A 20,134-nucleotide genomic window follows, 5' to 3' on the forward strand; every position below is an offset into this window, starting at 1 on the left:
AGTATCTATAATCAACATCTCTACCTGACCATACTCTATCTGGATAATCAATATTTAGAGGTTTCGAAGGCGATAGGTTGATCACATGTATGGTTGTGTGCATTGCTTCTATCTAATAACTCCTTGATAACTTAGAGTGAGACAACATGCATCTCATCCTCTCTACAATGATACAGTTCATCCTCTCGGCTATACCATTGTGTTGCGGTGTCTTGGGAACAGTCAGCTCATGATGAATCCCATAACTCTTGCAATACTCTTCAAATGAACCAATGTACTCACCCCTATTATCTGAGCGAATACACTTCAAAGGTTTCCCTGTCTCTCTTTCCACCATGCTATTGAAAGTCTTAAACACGCCAAGTACTTCATCCTTAGTCTTCAGACTATATGCCCATATCTTTCTTGACGCATCATCAATGAAAGTCAATAAGTACAAAGCTCCCCCATGGGACTTCACTTTCATAGGACCACATAAGTCTGTGTGTACTAGCTCAAGGACATTGTCCTTTATGTGAGGGGGGAATCTTTGGAAAGACACCCTGTCTTGCTTTCCTACCAAACAGTGAGTACATCTATTTAAATGCGTACCTTTGATGTTTGGCAAGGCCTTTTGCTTAGCAAGAAGTTCCAAGCCCTTTTCTCCCATATGACACAATCTCTTATACCAAAGTTCAGAGGAAGCTTCTTCTTGTGCCGTATTTAACTTTGATATACACAAACTAGCCTATGTCTTGTAAAGCGAGCAAGTTTTCTTCTCTTTGACTACTACAATGGAACCTCTACTCAGTTTCCATACCCCGTTACCAAACGAGTTTTGAAAGCCATCATCATCTAACTTCCCAGCGGAAATTAGGCTTTGCTGAATGTCAGGGACATGTCTTACATCCTTGAGTGTCAAGGTATAGTCGACATTGGTTTCTACATGAACATCCCTAATGCCTATAATCTTTGAGACGCCACTGTTACCCATCTTCACTTCACCAAATTCACCACATTTGTAGGTAGTGAAGAAACTCCTGTGCGGTGTGACATGACAAGATGCTCCTTTATCTATCACCCACTCTATATCCTGGCATGAGGTACTAACACAGTTTCACCACAATCTGACATAATTCCCACTAAACCATCGTCTACTAGTGCGGTAGTATCTCGGCTTGTGCTTTCGTTCCTCTTTACCATGTCTTCATATACACAGTTATTCTTCTCATTCCTCTTCAGTGTTCTACACTCGTACCTAAAGTGACCCTTGGTGGCACAATAGTAACATTGTCTCTCTACCTTAGGAGTTCTAGCTTCACCCCTAGATTTGTTTCTGTCATCACCTCTAGAATGATATGGTTTTCTACTCTTACCTCTCCCATGCTTCTCTATGACAAGGATCTCTGAGTGAGAGGAGCTGCTTCGTGAACCCCTTCTTGTCCCCTCATTCAACAATGCCCCTGTAGCCATCTCCATGGTAATTATTTCATCCTTAGCGGCTCCACCAAGAGAAATTGCTAAAGTCTCCCAACTGTCGGGTAGAGTTTAATAGTAACAAAGCCTCAACTTCGCCACCCATATCAATCTTCATCAAGTGCAATGTACTGATTTATGGTATTTTGTACTTCATTAAGATGCTTAGACATTGAGGAACCTTCTTTGTACCTCGTGTTAGCAAACTTCTTAATGATAAGTACCTTGTTTTTGGCCGACTTCCTCTCATAGAGGTCTTCGAGTTTCTTCCACAAGCCAAAAGCGGTAGTCTCTTAGGATACATAGTGGAAGACACTGTCGTCAATCCACTGTTAAATGTACCCAATTGCTTTTCTGTCAAGCTTGCTCCACTCAGCCGCCACTATTGTGTCTAGTTTTACTCTTCTATTCTCAATGGGTTGTGTCAAGTCCTTGTAATAGAGAAAGTCTTCCATCTTGGCTTTCCAAATAGTATAGTTATCTCTATTCATACTAGTCATGTGAGTGTTTATAGAATGATCCATCTTAACAAGCTATTTCAACTCAAACCTCCTCTCAGGAATTTTATCAAACACCTTCTGAGCAAGATTTGGATAACAAACTTGTTGGGCTTAATCCAACCTAACTCTGATACCACTTGTTGGGGAAAACGATACTAATTGATCCCCTCTAAGATAGTCTGAATGAACACTCTATACTCCAATCGAAAAATCTAAACTTTCACTACAACCAACCTAGCAAGCCCAACTCTCTAAGCAATCAACAACTATCACAAACAAGTAATAATAATATAAAGAAAGTAAAACATACTACAATACAAGATGTAATGTAGTTCGGCCAATGATACCTAATCCACAAGAGCAAATCTTTTATAAGATTGGGAAGGAAGATTACAATCACTCTTCACAAGTCTCTCAAACACTTTGTCACAACCCGAATTTCTAAATAATTACAAAGTGAATATTTGAAATATAAATATCTCAAACATCGCTATGTTCAATTGTCTAAAAACCCAGGCTATGACGGGGTGGATACAACACATGCCAAAATCGAAAACCCACCTCATAAAGAATCAGCTTAATAACAAAAATCTCTAAAATTTCTCTTATTATCACTTTATTAAAAGACTATCTTCTGTCCAAAGGCCATCAAAACAACTCTAAAAATAAAAGTCTTCAATATCTTATTCTCATGTCATGCTGAAAATGTAAACTACATTATTACATCCTTCCAATAAGAATCAAACCTAATAAAAGAACTAACGGACTGCTCCAGGCAAGAATCCAAATCACACGCCGCGGTTCCACTGCCGTCTACCTATGTTCCCAAGAACACACCATGTTGCCAAAACAAAGTAAACATGGGTAAGCAAAATGGAATTTGCTAGTATGAGTAGACTAACCACATATAAATATTTCCAGTCTTTACTTATCAAACTAACACTTTAAATATATCATAGCTTAAACATTCTCAGCTTGGAAGACAGGTAGTTCCGTCATTTCAACAGACATAGTTTCTTCCCAAGCAAGACTTCCATTTTATTAACTCATTATAATAACTTGTTTTAATAACTAAGTAATTGAATTAAAACTTACCGATATCCACTGCTGTATAAGGGTAGGACCGCGTCCCTACACAAAATATTATTAAGTTCTACCCTCCTACAAACGGAAGTTAGGAATTCTAAACAACATATGTAGATATCCTATAAGTATGCAAATGCAAGTCCAAGCACACTCGTACAATCAATGAATACAACTAACCCGCAAAGCGAATACCTTAGTTCCTCTTTAGGACAGTCCAAACAATCTAGTCATTCATAGCACATTCAATAAATACCCGGGTCATTCATGGCACATTCAATGAATATCCATTTATAACGCTAACGGGCCATTTATGGCACATTCAATAAATGCTCACCTAACATATGACATCATCAGTCATAAAACTCCTTTCCAAAACTTGCGATGTGGAGAGATTCAAAATGAGTGTGGTAAATTGTTGAGAACACTATTGAACTTTATTGTATATATTATTTCAGATAAAGGAGGAGTATTTTATTTATTGTATTATTGTTTACGCGTTATTAATATACCGATGTCTAAGTGTCATAACGTCGTATATAAAAATTGAAATATCACATAGTAGTTAATACACGTACACACGTATATATAAAGGTCTTAGCCTAAAGCCAAGCACGCTAATAGCCCTAGACCTATCCTAATACACCAAATCATAATCCGAGTTAAAAGTCAAACTGGGTCAACTGGTCAAAGTCAACCCTGGTCAACAGTCAAAGTCAACCAACCAGGTCAACAGCAGTCAACCAGACCTAAATTCCTCTAACCCAAAAGCCCAAAGACTAGGGTCCAAAGTCTAACACTTAAGCCCAAAATGAAATGTCAAAATTTAAAACACTCAATCCCCCCCCCACCCATTGATATCGACCCAAGCCCAACAGCTAAAAGAAAGAATGAACAAGACGTTCTTCTTCTTCTTCTTCCTCATAGCGCCTCCACCACTACGGCAGCCACCACCGGCCATCTATCTCCACTATGAACCCAGCGGTTTGGTTCCTTGAGAAAACCCCCATATACCTATACCAACAAATCGCAATTCCCTTATACTGTAAAAATCGCGATCTACGCCATTAACGCTCTGTAAAGGCTTCAATCGTCCCCTCTCCAACACCCAATCAACCACCAACAATCCACCTCAACCCAACAACAATCTCACAACAAAATCCATACCAAACAATCATTCAAACACAAAAAAATATGACGGTTTGGTTCTGGTTTGAACGTCATTAATGGCTGTTCAAACCTTCACAGCACTCCTATTATAATCCCACCACTACCAATCATCTCGACGTTCACCATGCACAGTTCAACCATAATCCAAGAACAAAACAACGACAGTCCGAGCAAGACAAAAATTGTTAACACGCCCACACTCAAACAGAGAATCAACAATTCTACTGATACTAAGGACCTTGACGATATATATTAATAACTACATTGGTTAGTTTAATAATCAGATCCGAAATCACTAAAGTTTTTGTGTATCGTTGTTTCGACAGTATAACAATATGCAGCATGGTTCGAGGATAACAAAACAAGACAGAGTATAAAACTTGTATTCTCGACAGAAATCTAGTATAGTGCAGAATAGGTTGTAAGCCACCAGAAAATCCAATAGTTTAGTAAAAGTTAAAATATCTACTCACTGTTTGTAAACCGAACAGCTAGATTTCTGAAAGCAGAAAAATCCTGAAAGACCGAAGTCGGCTGTCACGCGAAGAAGACGGTCTTCCTCGTTCAAAACTTTTTCTTTTTACTCTTACACAGCAACCCCTCACTGATGTTACTCTCCTTTCCGTTTTCTTTTCTTTTCTTTTCTTTTCTTTTCTGGGTAAAAACTCTCTGTGTTTTTAAAAACTCCGTGAACTCCTTTTTGTTTTCAAACTCCCCTAAAAACAAGGAATGAAAGTTATCTCTTAACCCTACTGGGTTTCCTATCCTTACTAATATATATCCTATCTTTTGTTTTATCTATTATCTATTATCTATTATTATTATTATTATTATTATTATTATTATTATTATTATTATTATTATGAAAAAAATAAAAGATAAAACACGGGGTGTTATACACTTACTAAATCTCTCTTTTACAAATCTCTCTCCTTACAAGCTTTATCTTTTTGCAAAGGTTTTCTCTCAATTTTAGTTGCTCTCAAAATTGGTTTTCTCTCTTTTCTGTGTTATACTAACATATGAGAGTATTTATAGACTCTCAAGTTCCAATTTGGCTTCCTAAAAGAATTAGAAACCCAAGTCCAGTAGGCAACTCCAATTGGTTTCCAAAACGAAACGAGGTGAGGGACCCAAGCAACACTGAAAACTCAGAATCTCCCACTCATTTTAGATAAACTATAAGGCTAAAATCCTACTAGTTTGTTGATTTTAGTGGCCTGGGAACCTTTCCCCTCATTTAGGAAATATTAAATGCTAAAACCTACAAAGTTCTTCAACTCCTTATTGTTTCGACCCCCACCTACGTGGTAAACGTCCATTATTAGGGGTCTCTATTTTTATTTATTTAATCGATAGGGCTAAAACCCAATTTGCAATACCATTGATCAATGTATAGGCTCATTAACTCATGTGTCACTACACCATAACAAGGAATTTCTAACAAATGCAATTTCTGGTTTGTAACACATACTCATCCGTTAGTAAATTAATAACAGTTAGAGTTCCGTTGCAAAATTACTTAATCGTTAGTAAATTATCTGAATTATTTTGTGACGTTTATCGAGATATTAACTAACGGATGCATAAGTGTGACCAACGTTAAAAAGTAAACTGAAAAATTGAGATCAATTAAGAAAAGCACAAAATAAAAGAGTATGCTACCCTTCTGTGTAAGGAAAGAGTAAACAAATTAAAACGAGAAAAAAGGGTGAAGTGTTGGCGCTGGTTCTCGCTGCCACTGCCAGATGAGGTCTTTCTTCTTTTTTTTCTTTCTCTTTTCCTCTCTATCAATCTCATCAGTTATGAAATAGAATTGTTTTTTTTTTTGTCGATCTGTTGGGTGTTTTGAAGTTAGTTGGTTTTGTACCCGAAAGGACAAACCTTTATCAATTACTGCTCGATCTATGGAAGAAAAACTTGCTTTAACCAAGGTAACAAATAATCCGGGTTTCGATTTTTTGGCTAAGCACAAAAGTGTGTGTTATGTTCATTCAATTGTTGTTTGTTGTGCTTGTTTAACCGGCCTTAATTTCGGTTATTTATTATAATTTTAAGATTATATTAACTTCGAATTAGTGTGCTAACAGATAAGGTCTTCACTTTTACTTCAAATATCAACTTTTTTTATTGTTTCATGATCTTGGGCTTGTGTGAATCAATGAAACAAGATAAAAAAATATACTCTTTTTATCAAAATATACCGCTTTTGGATTGATTTGTGATCGGGTTTTGTTCATTATTGCTTAAGTTGTTCTTTAGATGCATTTTGACGACTTTGGGTGCGTATTGGTTAACTGTTGTTGTTAGCTAGTTTTCTGTTATCATTGTTGTTGTAACCTTGTCGGTTGTGGTAGGTGAGTTTTTCGGATTTGGGTGGATCTCTGTTTCCATATTTAGTGTAAATAAATTGAGATTCATTCAATAATATTGAAGATTTTGTACTCTCTTTTGAGATATTTTCTGATTCTCTCAAGAGATTTGTGCTTGTGTTAAACATACAAACAATTGTTCACAAACAAAAAATAATAAAAAATATTGAAGTAGATTTCTTCTAGGTGAAACTTTACGTTATACTGAATTTGATTTGATGATGATAAGGTGATTGTATGAAGTGATTAATATTGATATAGAACTTGTAAGGAATGTTAGCCTTTCTTTTCAAGCTAAACAAATTAATTTCTTAACGTGATGTTATGTATAATATCGAAGTCTGACGACACTCCCTAGGCAATAGGCATTATATTTACCTGTTATGTCTGCCTCATAGATGGGAAGGACTACGGACTACCTATATTAGAAATCATGTGTTGACACCTTGAAATAACTCATTAAGGCCACCACAGAGATGTCTAAGTTTAACAGTTTAACTCATGCTCTATGTCTGAGAGATGAGCCTAGCTAAGTCGATGTTCCATGTAGCATCAATACTGTGTAAGGTAATGGGCAAACATGTAGCCTAATTCATGAGTAGCGTCTGTAAATTCGAAATAATTTCATATTAGAATGGTCGTTGTTTTAACCAAATGGATGCTGGTTTTGGATATGATATTTGACTTGCGTGCAAGCTTCCAAGTGATAAGTTCATTAAGACGTACATGTCAACTTATAAGGCAAGCCCTTCGAAATGGATTGCTTTGAAGTCTGATTCTATGGGTCAGTTCAACATAACCAACTGATACTTAATGTGTTTCTTACAGAGGTTAACTTATAAAGACGTTTATTGATTATTTTGGGAGCTATTATTAAGTATTGGCATATGGTTGCACTACCAAATATAGTGTCAAAAGATGATGCCACCAGCCCCACTTACTGACTGTGTTTCACACAGAGGCTAACTTATAAAGATTTGTCAAACCATTTATATTGTAAACTGGAGAAGGTTCTTTACTGCTAGCATATTTTTATCATTGGTAAGTGAATCGGTTCATTTGAAGTTGAAGATTAGACATGGATTAAGAGAAAGATGAATCACTTAGATTGTTCCTATTTATGATATAAGATGGTAGGATTTGTTTTCCATGCGTGTACATATTAGATAATGAAGATGCTAGGTGTCCTTGGACTAAAGCTTTATTTCTCAAGTGCCCCATACAGTTGACCTGTTCAAATATTTTGGTAAGTTTGGAATAGTGAACAACAGCTTACACCCCACACGTGGTTAGTTGTTGAGCTTAATACAAGTTGAATTATCTTGCAACTTTTGTTTTCCATGTTCAAGTAAGTATAAGCTTAAACGTGAGTGTTGTAGCCAATGAAATTTTGGAGGAAGGTTTAAACCCCAATCGAAGCACGATAATCTCCATTTCTTATTCTCAGAGGTATGAGCCGATCAATGCTTGTCGCATATTACTGTTTCTATCAAGTGTTATGCTGCTTCGATTCCGTCTTTAAATTCCAATTTTTTAAATTGTTTCCTAATTTCAAGTTATGATGCATGTATGAGCTTAATTTAAGCTTCAACATTTGAAAATCTGTTCTTTGATTCTTTTAATGCATGTATTGTTATCAATCTGCATTTAAGAAGCTCTTTTATTAAATTAGATTGTCTCTTATCGAAATGTTGGACATTTTAGGAATTTTTCAGATTATTTGGGTAAAACAAGTGCTTGAGATAGATCACCAATGGTTTATCATGTTTTGTACATCTCAGGTATAGTAGTGTTGAAGTCTTATTGATGCAACAATTGTTGCATGCATTACGTTCTCGTGTCCTACATCAGAGCTCTTAGAGTCTAAATGCTCATTAAGGAAATCAAAAGGATAACTTGGTTATGTTTGGACATCAACGTTTTCTCTCTCTCTTTTTTTTTTTTTTTTTGTGGAGATGAAATCTGAAATATATAAAGCTCATAATATTGTTCATTACCTTTTCAAACTATGGAAACAATTATGGATACATATTATTTTTGAGGTTCGTATAACTTTTAGTTATATATTGGGATTTATGGAAATTTTCAGGTCACAAAACTCGAGGAAGATATGGACACAGGTATCAATCAAGCTGAAGAATTGGAATCAATAACAACGACAGTTGAGCCTCTTACCTCTTCTGCTGAAGGTAACTATTATTTAGATATATGGGAAAGAAACTGTTTGTATGGCATCTTTAGTTGTTCTCTTTTGGGTTTGCTTGATTGACAAAGAGATATTGCAAAGTCAAGATGTGAATGGTTTCCCCATGCTCAAGGCTGGGGCTCTTAAATTCTTCACAATGTTTTGGAACCAGATCCCTAAACATTTTGCCATTACTTTGATCCCGTCTTCAACCATTATCTGTTTGAAGCGTGGCAGGCCTCGTCAGGCGGGCATGTGAGAAGGACGTCTCTCTGATATCGGCTTTTGAGGCAAGCCTTTTCCCCATCATCCAGGATATCTTGGCAAAGGAGGTAACCGAGTTTTGGCCATATGCATTCCAACTCCTAGCCCAGCTTGTTGAGCTCAGTAGACCACCCATTCATCTGAACTACATGCACTCTTTACACGACTACATGCACTCTTTACATCCGAACTACATGCACTCTTTATACGACTACAAAATCACCGCACAATGAAGTTTCATAACTCTTTTGTGATATTTATTTCACTTTTTCTCATCAAGCACAGGCCAACTAGGCTTGTGGATTCCATTAATTCAGTTCATCCAAATTGTAATTTGTTTGTTACCATTCTTGAGACTTTCTGGATACCTACTCTTAGGGCGATCACGGGGATCCAATCGAGTTGAAGTTGACTTCGGTTGCTTCAACCAAACTTATTTGTGAGTCCCACTTCTCTTGGATGCTTCACCGCAACTATTTGTGGCCGAATGCTGGATAGTATTGTCACTCTTCTTTCCAGACGAGAACAAGAAACAGTTGTTGAGGAGCCATAAATGCTGGATAGTATTTTCACTCTTCTTTCCAGACGAGAACAAGAAACAGTTGTTGAGGAGCTATAGGGGAGGCTGTGGGGTATACTGCCACTTTTGTCCCGCTTCACAATGCTGGAAAAAAAAAGATGAGGATCTTGTTAAGGAAATTAAAGATCCAAAAGAGTTCTTGGTGAAATCACTGGCAAGACTTGCATGCACATCTCCTGGGAGGTATCCAGCAATCATCCAAGAGTATCTTGACCCGACTAATCAAGCGGCGTTGATCCAGCTTTTTGCCAAGTACAATTGCTCCATTGTTTAAGTAAGAGACTCTATCCCCTACATTTATTCTTTATTATGAGTATGTGTAGTATTTCACTGGGCTTACGGTTCACTCATTGAATATTTCGTACTTTTGTTTTGCTACTTTTTACTACACTCAAATTATTACAATGGATTAGGGCCTGTTTTAGGTTCATTCAGTACATAACATCCTCTGTTTCTTTACTAGATGGGTCTGTCCTCTTTCTAGGCTTGGAAGTTATCTGCATATGAATCTGTAGAAGAAATATGCAACTTTCTTTGACAAGTCATCTTTAGTTGCATAGTAGTAAGGCTGTAGGGGTGAGCCTAGAGCTTGAGAAAAGGCTAAGGCGCATTTTTTGACTGCTTAGTTTACTTTAGGTGTGTCAATCACGTCATCTACTATCTGGAAAGCGGACTTCTGAGAGCAGATTAGATGCAAGGAGGGAGCAGCCTAAGGTATGTGACATACGCTTAGTCTAGAATAGATACACTTAGTCTAGAATGGTGTAATGCCAAATTTGTGAATCTGAAAAATATTTTAATTTCTTTATGTTGGGTAATATTAGATGCCCCCTATGGTGCACCAACCAAAGATCACATGAAATATAACGTTGTTTTGGTAATAGGTATGGGAATTGGTGCTACCCCAAAGATCACCATTGTGAAGGACACATGAAGAGGGGTAATACAACTACCATCGTTTTCGGGTTTTCTGAAGTCTTCAATATTTCAACTCCTATCAAGCGCTCTTATGCTTATTGGATATTTTAGAAGTGTGATTTGATAATACTAATCTAGAGAAGTAATCAAGTTCTACAACAATCTGGCTGATTCTGTAAGTACTGATGGAAGTCCCTTGTATTGCTAAACAGGTGTTCAATGTGAACTTAAAACAAGCTGCCTAGTTCAGTGCCATCCCGTGGGGGATGATGGCCATTTTGGGTTACATTGCAAGTGTTGCCTCGGATGCCTTGATCAAGAAAGGTCATCAACCGATCACTTTTGTGCGGACAATCATGCAGGTAACTTCCTATGCAAGTATTTAATTACTTTAGCAAACAAACATGTCTAGATCAGTTCCTTCCAACTGTAGGTTACTAGGCGTATTGAAGTCTGGGTCTATGAAGGAAGTTAAACTTGAAGTCTAAACAATCGATATCTGATAAAAAGCGAGTCTATTGGAACTAAATACTTATAAGCAATGAGTTTAAAGTCAGGTACAACACAACAATGTTTTTTGCTTCACCTTGTGTTTCATGACTTTCACCCCTATATTTAACATAATTAAACTTAACAAACTTTCTATATTTGGCAGTCAATTGGTTTCATTGGACACGGATCGACTTTGCTTTTGTTTAAATTATGTGAAGACACTCCCGCCTGGCGCATTTGTGCTTTATATCGCAGCCCCGAAGTTTTAGCTCATTCAACCAGGCTGGTTTTCTCCTCAGCATGCAAGTAAGTTATCATCTTCATCTACTTAGTTTTGTACAACACGGTATTCGACCGTGTGTAATGTGTTCTTGACCACGTCCACTTTCTGACTTCCTTGATACACCTTGCATTTTACTTAATTATCATAAAGTTGGCGTGTGTTTTTTTTTAGACAAATGGCTTGAAGTCTGTACTAGCTACTATTATATGTTGGCTTTCTTATTATCAGGATATAGCTCCTCAGTGTGTTGGATTTCTTCATTGTCTGTTTATTTAAACATTCCACCAAACTTTATACTTTAGAACATACATGCTTACAATTGTAGGATAATATACTAAAACAAATTTTGCAATTCTTGGATGTTCTCATGGCAACAGGAATCACAAATACAGTTGGTACATTTGTTGCAATATGGTTAGATTTAATTAATGCCTTCTTTGCTATGTTGCTTGTTAGCCTTTTGTTTTGTCTATTATGTCTTTGATCTTGGATTCATTGTTTCTGGCTTTAATTTGGCTTGGCATTTTGACCCTTGCAATATATATATATAAATATCTTTGGAAGCATTGATGTTAAAAGAGTATCTTGATTTAAGGAAGAACAAAAGAAAGGAGTTGACGTTAAAGAGTGGTGAGTATGAAGGAAATAAAGTTGTCGGTTTTTATTTGTTACTTTGATTGAATTAGTACTATTTTTTTTTTTTTTTTGGTTTTCCCATTCTTGACACTCCTCGGTTCATTAAAAGAGGTTGTCTGAGTGGATTTATGATCACTTGCTTTGTTTACCACCTACCAACTCAGCTTTCAAGGGGAATTACTGTCATCAATCAATACCTCTTACTTTGTTTTATAGATCTTATGGGAAAAACTCCTCCATCTCGAACTGAATTGAAAAGAGAAAAAAATAAGTAACAAGAGAGCTTAAAAGCCTATCATAAGAGAGAGGATGAGAGACTAAGAGAGAGGGTGGGAGCTTCAAATAAGTAACAAGAGAGCTTAAGTTGTTTTGTAAGAATTTATTATTTCTTTATTGTCTTTAATAATAAATCCACATTAGAATGCATCTATTTGTTAGAAATGATGATGTTGATTAGCGTTCAGGGGTGAAATACCGATCTTGGGTAAGAGATCGGTTTTGGGGAGCTACAACCTATTACACATATTTTATAGTTTCTTAACGTCTTGTTTTTATGAATCTAACTTACACAAATTTTACTTACTATTGATTCTCTCTATTTTCTTAATTTCGTTTTGGTGCCATTGGTCTGGTTGCAGGTGTCGATGACTTTTATAATTGCTAGAGGAAGGACAATATGAGAGATCAAAAGGTTTCGTTTTAGAGCTATTATGACTTATTCTATCTATGTATTTTGTTTACAAAAGACTTAATGAGTTTATTGATTGTTATTGTATTTTTGGTTATTATCTCATTGTTGAATACAATGTAATCAAAGTTACGACTTGCGACTTATGAATGAATTATGGAGTATGTTTGGTTTAAGTGTTTTCTTTCTCGCTATTGTACCCAAGTGTATGTTTAAGTTTTTAGTGGGATGGATAGGTTGTGTATAATATGTGGGATATATGTATTCTAGAAGCAGGTGGCAGGAACGATTAGGGCTAGAATATTTAATTTTTTTTTCCAGATGTTTCCAAATTTAGCAACGATTGCGTATCCGTTACTAATGGAATCATAAGTAACGGTTACGTATCCGTTAGAAATGAAAATTGCTAACACTTTTATTTGTTGGAAATAAATTAAGAACAAAATTAATAATTGTTACTAATAATTTACTAACGGTTGATAAGTGTTGCTGAAATTAATTTTAGTAACATTTGTTAACCGTTGGTAAATTTGCTTACACTTTATAACCGTTACTAATATCCGTTACTAATATTTGTCACGCTTTTGTGTCGACGGAAAATAACCGTTACTAATATTTTTAGTAACGGATGTACATCCGTTACAAATAAGCTGTTATGGTGTAGTGTGTCTAAGGTTGAACCTTAGCCACATGGCTTGCCACTAATGTACATTAATTTATGTCCAGTTTCGTTTCTTACCAAAGAGATAATTATCAGTTGAGAGTTATATTCAATTACAATTACTTAAGCTACAAGAATACTTGAGCTACAAGGAGTCTCTACTCTACCTATATAAATACCAAACTATTTTTTATACAGAACTACATTCTTGAGACTTGATGTCATCGATAATTTGGGTGCGTAGGCAACCAAAAGGTACAATCTCATCATTCACTCGATCACCATCGCTTTTTCACTACTTTTCTACGTTCTTCATCTCTTACTCACCACTTAGTGTTTTGATTATATTTGGTCGAAACATAATTGGCGCCATCTGGGGTTCTTATTCCACACCCTCGATCACGTTCTGCGAAAGTTATGACGCATACTTGAAAAACTCAAGGTCCCGATGCAATTACTGGCGATCATCACGAACATGATGGTCAAGGTCAACTTGGCAATAACGGACTAATACTTCCTAATACTGTCGTTCCACCAATGCACCAAATTATTCAGCGCGAGGTTATTGACTCTAACGATTCTCCATCATCTGATGCAGATAATGCGCCAAATTATTCTCTTTGTGCTTTGATCTTTCCCCACAGACGGTGCCAAATGTAGTAACCTCTTTTCTCTCTCTCTCTAGGTTTTCTCTCCCTCTCTAGGTTTTCCCTCTAAGCCTCCTTCTTCTTCTCCTCCCCTTTTCTTCTCTCACTGTTCTCTTTATACCTCCTTCCTTTTGATCCTGGTCGTCCATCTGTCCGCCAATCTCTCGGTCCCTCTCTCGCCACGTGTAGGGTTTCCGTAAGTATTGGTGCATTCGATCCTCTATCCTATGTCGCGCAAGGAATGTGCTTATTTGGTTCTAGGCTAATCCAACCTTCTACTCACGGCATTCATCCATCGGTCTCATGCCTCATGTATCCCCCCTCTCCTCTATGTTTCCACAACCGCGGCCCTATTAAGATGCTCTCGGTTTTGCTTACTATCTCGCTACCATGCCCTTCTGCCGCCAATCTTCCAACTGTCATAATTTGGGTCGCTACACCCTCTCTTTTCTAGGTACAAACGAAAAGCGCTGAGTAAATCCTCATCCAAATCCCTGTCTCAGCACACAATAAATCAAAATAATTAACTCGAGAGATTATACCTCGAAAAATAAATTGACATAAATGATACCCAAAGATTAGAAATGAAACAAAACTAAATGGTTTACCGGTTTCTACCAACAAGATATTTGGTCAAAAAGACCAACTTCGGGTGGGTCAAAATCAATCTCTCGGGCAGCCTTTTTTAAAAAATCACTCAAAAGGACAAATTTGAAATGCCAAAAAACCCAAAAAACCAATTTTTGGGTGAAAATAACCCATAAGGGAAAAATAGCCCAGATTTTAAATACATGTTTTCTAATTTTACCCTTCTGTCCTTTTGGTATGAACAATGTCGTTTTGCCAGTAACACCTCTGATTCATGGAGATGAATGGAGAACCATTAAGAAGAAAAAGAAAAGTAAGACGCATGTTCAACGATCTTCTGGTGAAATTGATGATCCCACTCTCGCCATGATGAAAACAGTTTCCTCTTTGGCCAGGAAAAAGATTAAACATCTTAATGGTTATATTAAAGAGGTTTGGGATGAGCAAATGGGTCTGACATTTGTTTACATCCATTGTGGAACCTTCTACTAGAGTTTGAGAAGGCCCAAAAGCATATTTCGAAAGATCACCCAACAAACATTTCTTGAAAGGAAAATAGATGGAATGAAGTACTTCAAGTAATGTTGTACTTTGAATAGATTTGGTGTTAAGCTTGAGGCCTTAGAACCTGTGTTTTTGTCGAACCTCATTCTAATTACTATACTCTTAGGGAAGGTATGTATGATATAATAGAGGATGATGCCACAGGAACTCCATATATACAAAGTTGATTTTAAATAAAATATGTGAGTGATCGGCCTTAACCCAAGCTTATTAACTTTTCAAAAAAATAAAAAATAAAAAAATAATTGTTCATAGTTCACGTTGAGGTATGAACAATCATTGGTCATATACCCCAAATAGGTATGAACAATGATTGTTCATATTTCAATAGGTGTACTGTTCTCATTGATCATACATTATATTGAAGGATGAACTAAGATTGTTCATTACCCAAACACGTACAAACAATGATTGTTCATACTTCAATAGGTGCTCTCACTAATCATACATTATGTTGGCGTATGAATAGTGATTGTCCATAGCTCATGTTGAGTTATGAATCCATGAACAATGATTATTGTTCATACTCCAATAGGTGTTCTCACTGATCATAGCTCAAGTTGAGGTATGAACCCATGAACAATGATTGTTCACACTCTAATAGGTGTTCTCACTGATCATATTGTTCATACCCCAAATAGGCAAATAGATACAAACTCAATTAGGTGTTCTCACTTATCATAACTCATGTTGAGGTATGAACAATAATTGCTCATATGATATATGCCAGGTCATTTTGGTTGGGTTGGGCTTTTATTTCGCGTCAGGGGTATATATACTCGACTTTTTACCACCCAGGGCTATTTTTTACTTCGCGTCAAGACTATATTCTACCTTTCACCTACCAGGTCCTTGTAAAAAAAAATGATTGTGGGTTATTTTAGTTTCTTTTTCCTTGTAAGTTACTCTGTTCTACCATAGCCCAATCATAATAAAAATTAAAGAAAGGTTTGATTTTGGCTTACAACAAATGCCAGATATATGCTTAACATATGCAAGCTCCTAGAGAGGCCAACTTTGCCGTCGACATTTGTGCCACTAAAGAGCTTCAATGACTATGAACAACAATTAAGTAATGTTGGGACAACAGGGCACCATTTCCATCTACAGATTTGTTAAATGAAGTGTAAAAGGAGTTTAAAGTCTCTAGCAGAAATGTACTTTTTTAATTATTTTTCTTTCTTATTTTGTTACCTTGTAACCTTTCTTTTGCTATTAATTCATATCACCCTTTAGCCAAAAAAAAATAGGCTCCTTGCTAAAGGTGTGTATCTTGTCTCGTAGGTAGGGATGACCCAGTAAACCATTGGCACTACAAATGAAGAACCAATGGCAACCTTGGAGGAGTACTACTACCACGTAATAATGATTTTACCACATAAACATTAAAATCTATGTATGTGTTATGAGAGGTGTAGGCCTCATGTGGTTTCCCACCATTGAGCCCATATGTGGACCTCCTAATATATTTATGTTTTTGTGATCTTTGTATCTTGGAGAGGATGTTACCTAGTTATATATAATATATAAAGATAACCTCCTCCTCCCCCCCCCCATTCACTAGATACTTCTATCAATAAAAAATTTCTTATTTAATATTCTATTTATTTACTGTGGTATTTATTCTCTGAGAAGCTAGTTAGGTTTACCCGTAGCTAGTTATAACAAAAAGCAATACTACATCAATAGTATTTCAAGTTTATATATTTCCAAACAAATTATAACCTTTATGTACTCTACTTTCAAAATTGGATGTTTAGGAAGTTTAATTTAGGTACTTTCCTTATAAATCAAGTTATTTCCACTTTGTACCCAAGCCTTTTCTAATTCCTCATTAAAAATAATAATAAAAACATCGTATATTCAAACCCTTCGCCCACCCAAAAAAAAAAAGAGAATAAGCAATTCATAGAAGCTTCCACTCAGCCAGAAGAAACCACGACATTTTCCTCTTATCAACCTTCCAACCCTTGTAGATGGGAAGAAATAGAGGACAATCTCAAATCACACCTTCCCAAGCCCTTTGATGCATTCCATTGTAACCAACTCTTGAAGGTAGGGCTTGTAGGCTATAGTTGTTGTTCTATAAGCCAAAAGGAAATCACCAACATCCACTGTTTTTGTTTATTCATTCTCTTCTACTCATCAAAAACCCTCTCTGAACCACCTCCTTACCTTTGTTTCAAGTAATATACTAATTGTTATTTTTCTCTTATGCAAATTACATGAAGTTGTTCATGCCGGACATTGCTATATTTTGTGCTGGGAAATTTCACTAAGAAATAACACCTCAACCTAGTTACTTACTAACCTAAATGTTGGGAGCTCACACTAATGAAGACACCAACCCCAAGGATTTTGGTAGTTAACACAATAAACCCAATAATGCAAAACTTTCAATTTATGCAAGCAATTACTTAGCTAGCAATTATGAAATAGTAAATGCAAAGAGATACACAAGAAGATTTACTATGGTTTGGTATGTTGTACCTACAAAAGCTTTCCACTATAATCATTGTGGGAGCCCTATTGAGCTGGGGTAAATCAATTGCAATATACAAGAGAGTTACACTAGCTCAATAGAGCCCCCACAACTCTTAAATAAATCAACTCTCAAAAATCACTTTCAAACCCTAACCTATGTTCCCTTTAGGTGTACAAAGATAGTAGGAGAAAAATAGTTAGAAATGGGTACAAGTTTTGGGTATCTCATGTCCTTCGACATTATGGTGAGAACCAAATCACTATGGTGGTGCTCAAACCACTTATTCTCTCTCTGTAACACATTCTTTTATTCTTAATACAATTCCTTACTTACGTATATCACAAAGCTGTGTGAAGGCTGAGACCTGAAATAGGGAATCTTCTGAGCAACGATAGAAGCAATGATTAGGGCTAGCTCGTCTTAGGCCAAAAAAAAAAGATTGCCTAAGAACCAGGCCTCGCAATTGGAAGTCCACCCAGATGGCGCTACTAAACGGGTCTAAATTTGGTTGGTGTGATAAAACTTGAAGCCAGCTAAATTTTGAGAGGCAGTACAATGAGGATTTGCAAATATAGTAGCAATAGCGAAGCCGGGAATTTATTTCAAAGTGAGCAAAATAAAAGGTTAATTTGAGATTTTTTTGAGATTGCCTGTTTTGAAATTCGAGAGACATACCCCCTACTTAATGGCTCTCGTTAGTTAAGGAACCATTGACTCTACATAAAACTAGCTTTCGAACCCATGCTTAAACGGGTGACGTTATATTAAAATATTCTAAAATATATCAACAGCTAAGTAAAGCTATGAGATACGAATATTATATTAATCATGAAAACCCCACTCTCCATAAAAAGAAAGAACACACCCTTAATAAAACCCTTCTTCAATTCTTTTTGTAGTTTAAAAATATAAGTTTATTTAAAGTTTTGTGAGAATGCCCCGACGAAGATCATATTGAATTGAAGCTACTTGAATAGCAAGGCATTTCCAATCATACGAAAAAGAGATATGATAAACAACATTTTAAATGCAAAACAATACTTATCAGGGCATTCTCACTATATATATATACTAGAAAGTAGGTTCGTGCATACACACCGGCTATTTTGAAAACATGTTCAACAATCATAACTATATACATATAGAAATTTTCTAACAAATCGGGATTCCCGTTTTAGTAGCTAACCTATTGTAATTTCATAACAAATCGTTTTACTTAAGTTTTAAAAACCCATTTTAATTTTCTAACAAATTGTTTTAATTAAGTTTTATAAACCCATTTTTTAACCCCATTTTAATAGTTGACTTAATTTAGAAATATGATTTCCGTTTTAATAGGAAAATGATTTTCATTTTAATTAGATATGCTATATTTTTCATTTTCAATAGGGAAAGAATTCCCGTTTTAATCAGAAGTATTAGAATTTCTTTTTTCTAATAGAGGAAGAATTTCTGTTTTAATAGGAAATTGATTCCTGTTTTAATTAGAAGTGTCTAATAAATAGGAAAAGAATTCCCATTTTAATAGGAGATGATGATGTCGAATTTTAATAGAGCTCGAAAAATACCCTTTGTGGGAGCTTTAATATTAAGATATAGATATAGATATAGATAGGAGATAAATTCCCGTTTTAATAGGAGATGACGTGGAATTTTAATAGAGCTCGAAAAATACCCCTTGTGGGAGCTTTAATATATATATATATATATAACCATGTTTTGAGGTTAGTTCAATGCATTGTCCGATTTTTTATTTCTGCTGTTGGGGCTTTTAAACATGAAGATGTTGTTGAAAAAGTGAATAAATTAAACTACTTAGAAAGTTACCACTTGAATCTGCTACAACTTCTAAATAGCTAGGTTGCCAAAAAGCTAGCAATATTTACAGGTTTTGACAAGATTTAAGTTTATAAAATGTTGAAAATACAGAGGAGATTCTGTCGAAATTTTTGTATGATTTTTCCGTCTTTATATAGTTTGGGTTTTGCTTGTTTGGCCCATATAACGTCCTGAGTTTCGCAATGACTGTAGATGTCATGTGTCTTTGGTATTCAGGCATTACGAAATTTGGGGCATGACACCTATCTTGTAACAAATTATTACTAGAAGTTTTATAACCATAATGTGCTTATAAGAAACTGTTTATTGTTATAGGCACATCTAGGGCTGGCAATGGGTTGGGTAATAACCAATACCCGATCCAATCCAAACCAATAAAAGTGGGTCTGCGATAGGTAGTTAGCATTTTGGACCGGTTCTGGGTCCTCAAAATAGGAACTAGACTTTTATTGGATTGGTTCTAGATTAAATGTGTGTCAAACTGTTATGGGCCTGATCCGGTTGAAATTTTGGATCTTATTGTTCCAAAATCCTAATTTTCCTCCCCCCATATAAAGATTCAGCAAATGAATAAGAGATGCATGTTTCCTAGTAACAATTTTTTTTGTCCGTAATAAGCTTTTTTTAATAAGGTTTTGTGACGTGCATTGTCAAAAAAAATTAGGGTTTTCTAGAGCATCCACGTGTCATGGCTAAATACGAAAAATTAGGAAAACCTCATCAA

At 35.9% G+C, this 20,134-nt stretch overlaps 1 protein-coding gene and 1 long non-coding RNA gene across 3 annotated transcripts; both read left to right on the forward strand.

The window, feature by feature from the left end:
- Positions 1-5,879: 5,879 nt before the first annotated feature.
- Positions 5,880-9,376, forward strand: LOC147523092 (uncharacterized). 2 transcript variants are annotated; one of them, XM_086561322.1, is made up of 4 exons: positions 5,880-5,961; positions 6,063-6,142; positions 8,670-8,769; positions 9,003-9,376. In XM_086561322.1, the coding sequence occupies exons 2-4, from the start codon at positions 6,116-6,118 to the stop codon at positions 9,260-9,262; spliced, it is 387 nt and encodes a 128-aa protein (XP_086417448.1). In that variant the 5' UTR covers positions 5,880-5,961; positions 6,063-6,115; the 3' UTR covers positions 9,263-9,376. The 2 variants fall into 2 exon arrangements, with proteins under 2 accessions (XP_086417448.1, XP_086417439.1); XM_086561313.1 differs by lacking the exon at positions 5,880-5,961 and having other exon boundaries at positions 5,985-6,142.
- A 273-nt stretch (positions 9,377-9,649) lies between these two features.
- On the forward strand, positions 9,650-10,554 carry LOC147523093 (uncharacterized). Its single transcript, XR_015195931.1, has 3 exons — positions 9,650-9,883; positions 10,246-10,323; positions 10,494-10,554. It is a non-coding gene; the product is annotated as an uncharacterized LOC147523093 (long non-coding RNA).
- Positions 10,555-20,134: the final 9,580 nt, after the last annotated feature.

This window comes from Coptis chinensis, chromosome 1 (assembly GCF_015680905.1).
Source record: "Coptis chinensis isolate HL-2020 chromosome 1, ASM1568090v1, whole genome shotgun sequence".
Classification (NCBI taxonomy): Eukaryota; Viridiplantae; Streptophyta; class Magnoliopsida; order Ranunculales; family Ranunculaceae; genus Coptis; species Coptis chinensis.

Bases quoted from the DNA above. Each gene is read 5' to 3' on its own strand.
- LOC147523092 (XM_086561322.1), top strand. From the start codon at position 6,116: ATGGAAGAAAAACTTGCTTTAACCAAG. The intron at 6,143-8,669 runs GTAACAAATAAT...GGAAATTTTCAG, and splicing joins AAAAACTTGCTTTAACCAAG to GTCACAAAACTCGAGGAAGA. The intron at 8,770-9,002 runs GTAACTATTATT...GAAGCGTGGCAG, and splicing joins TCTTACCTCTTCTGCTGAAG to GCCTCGTCAGGCGGGCATGT.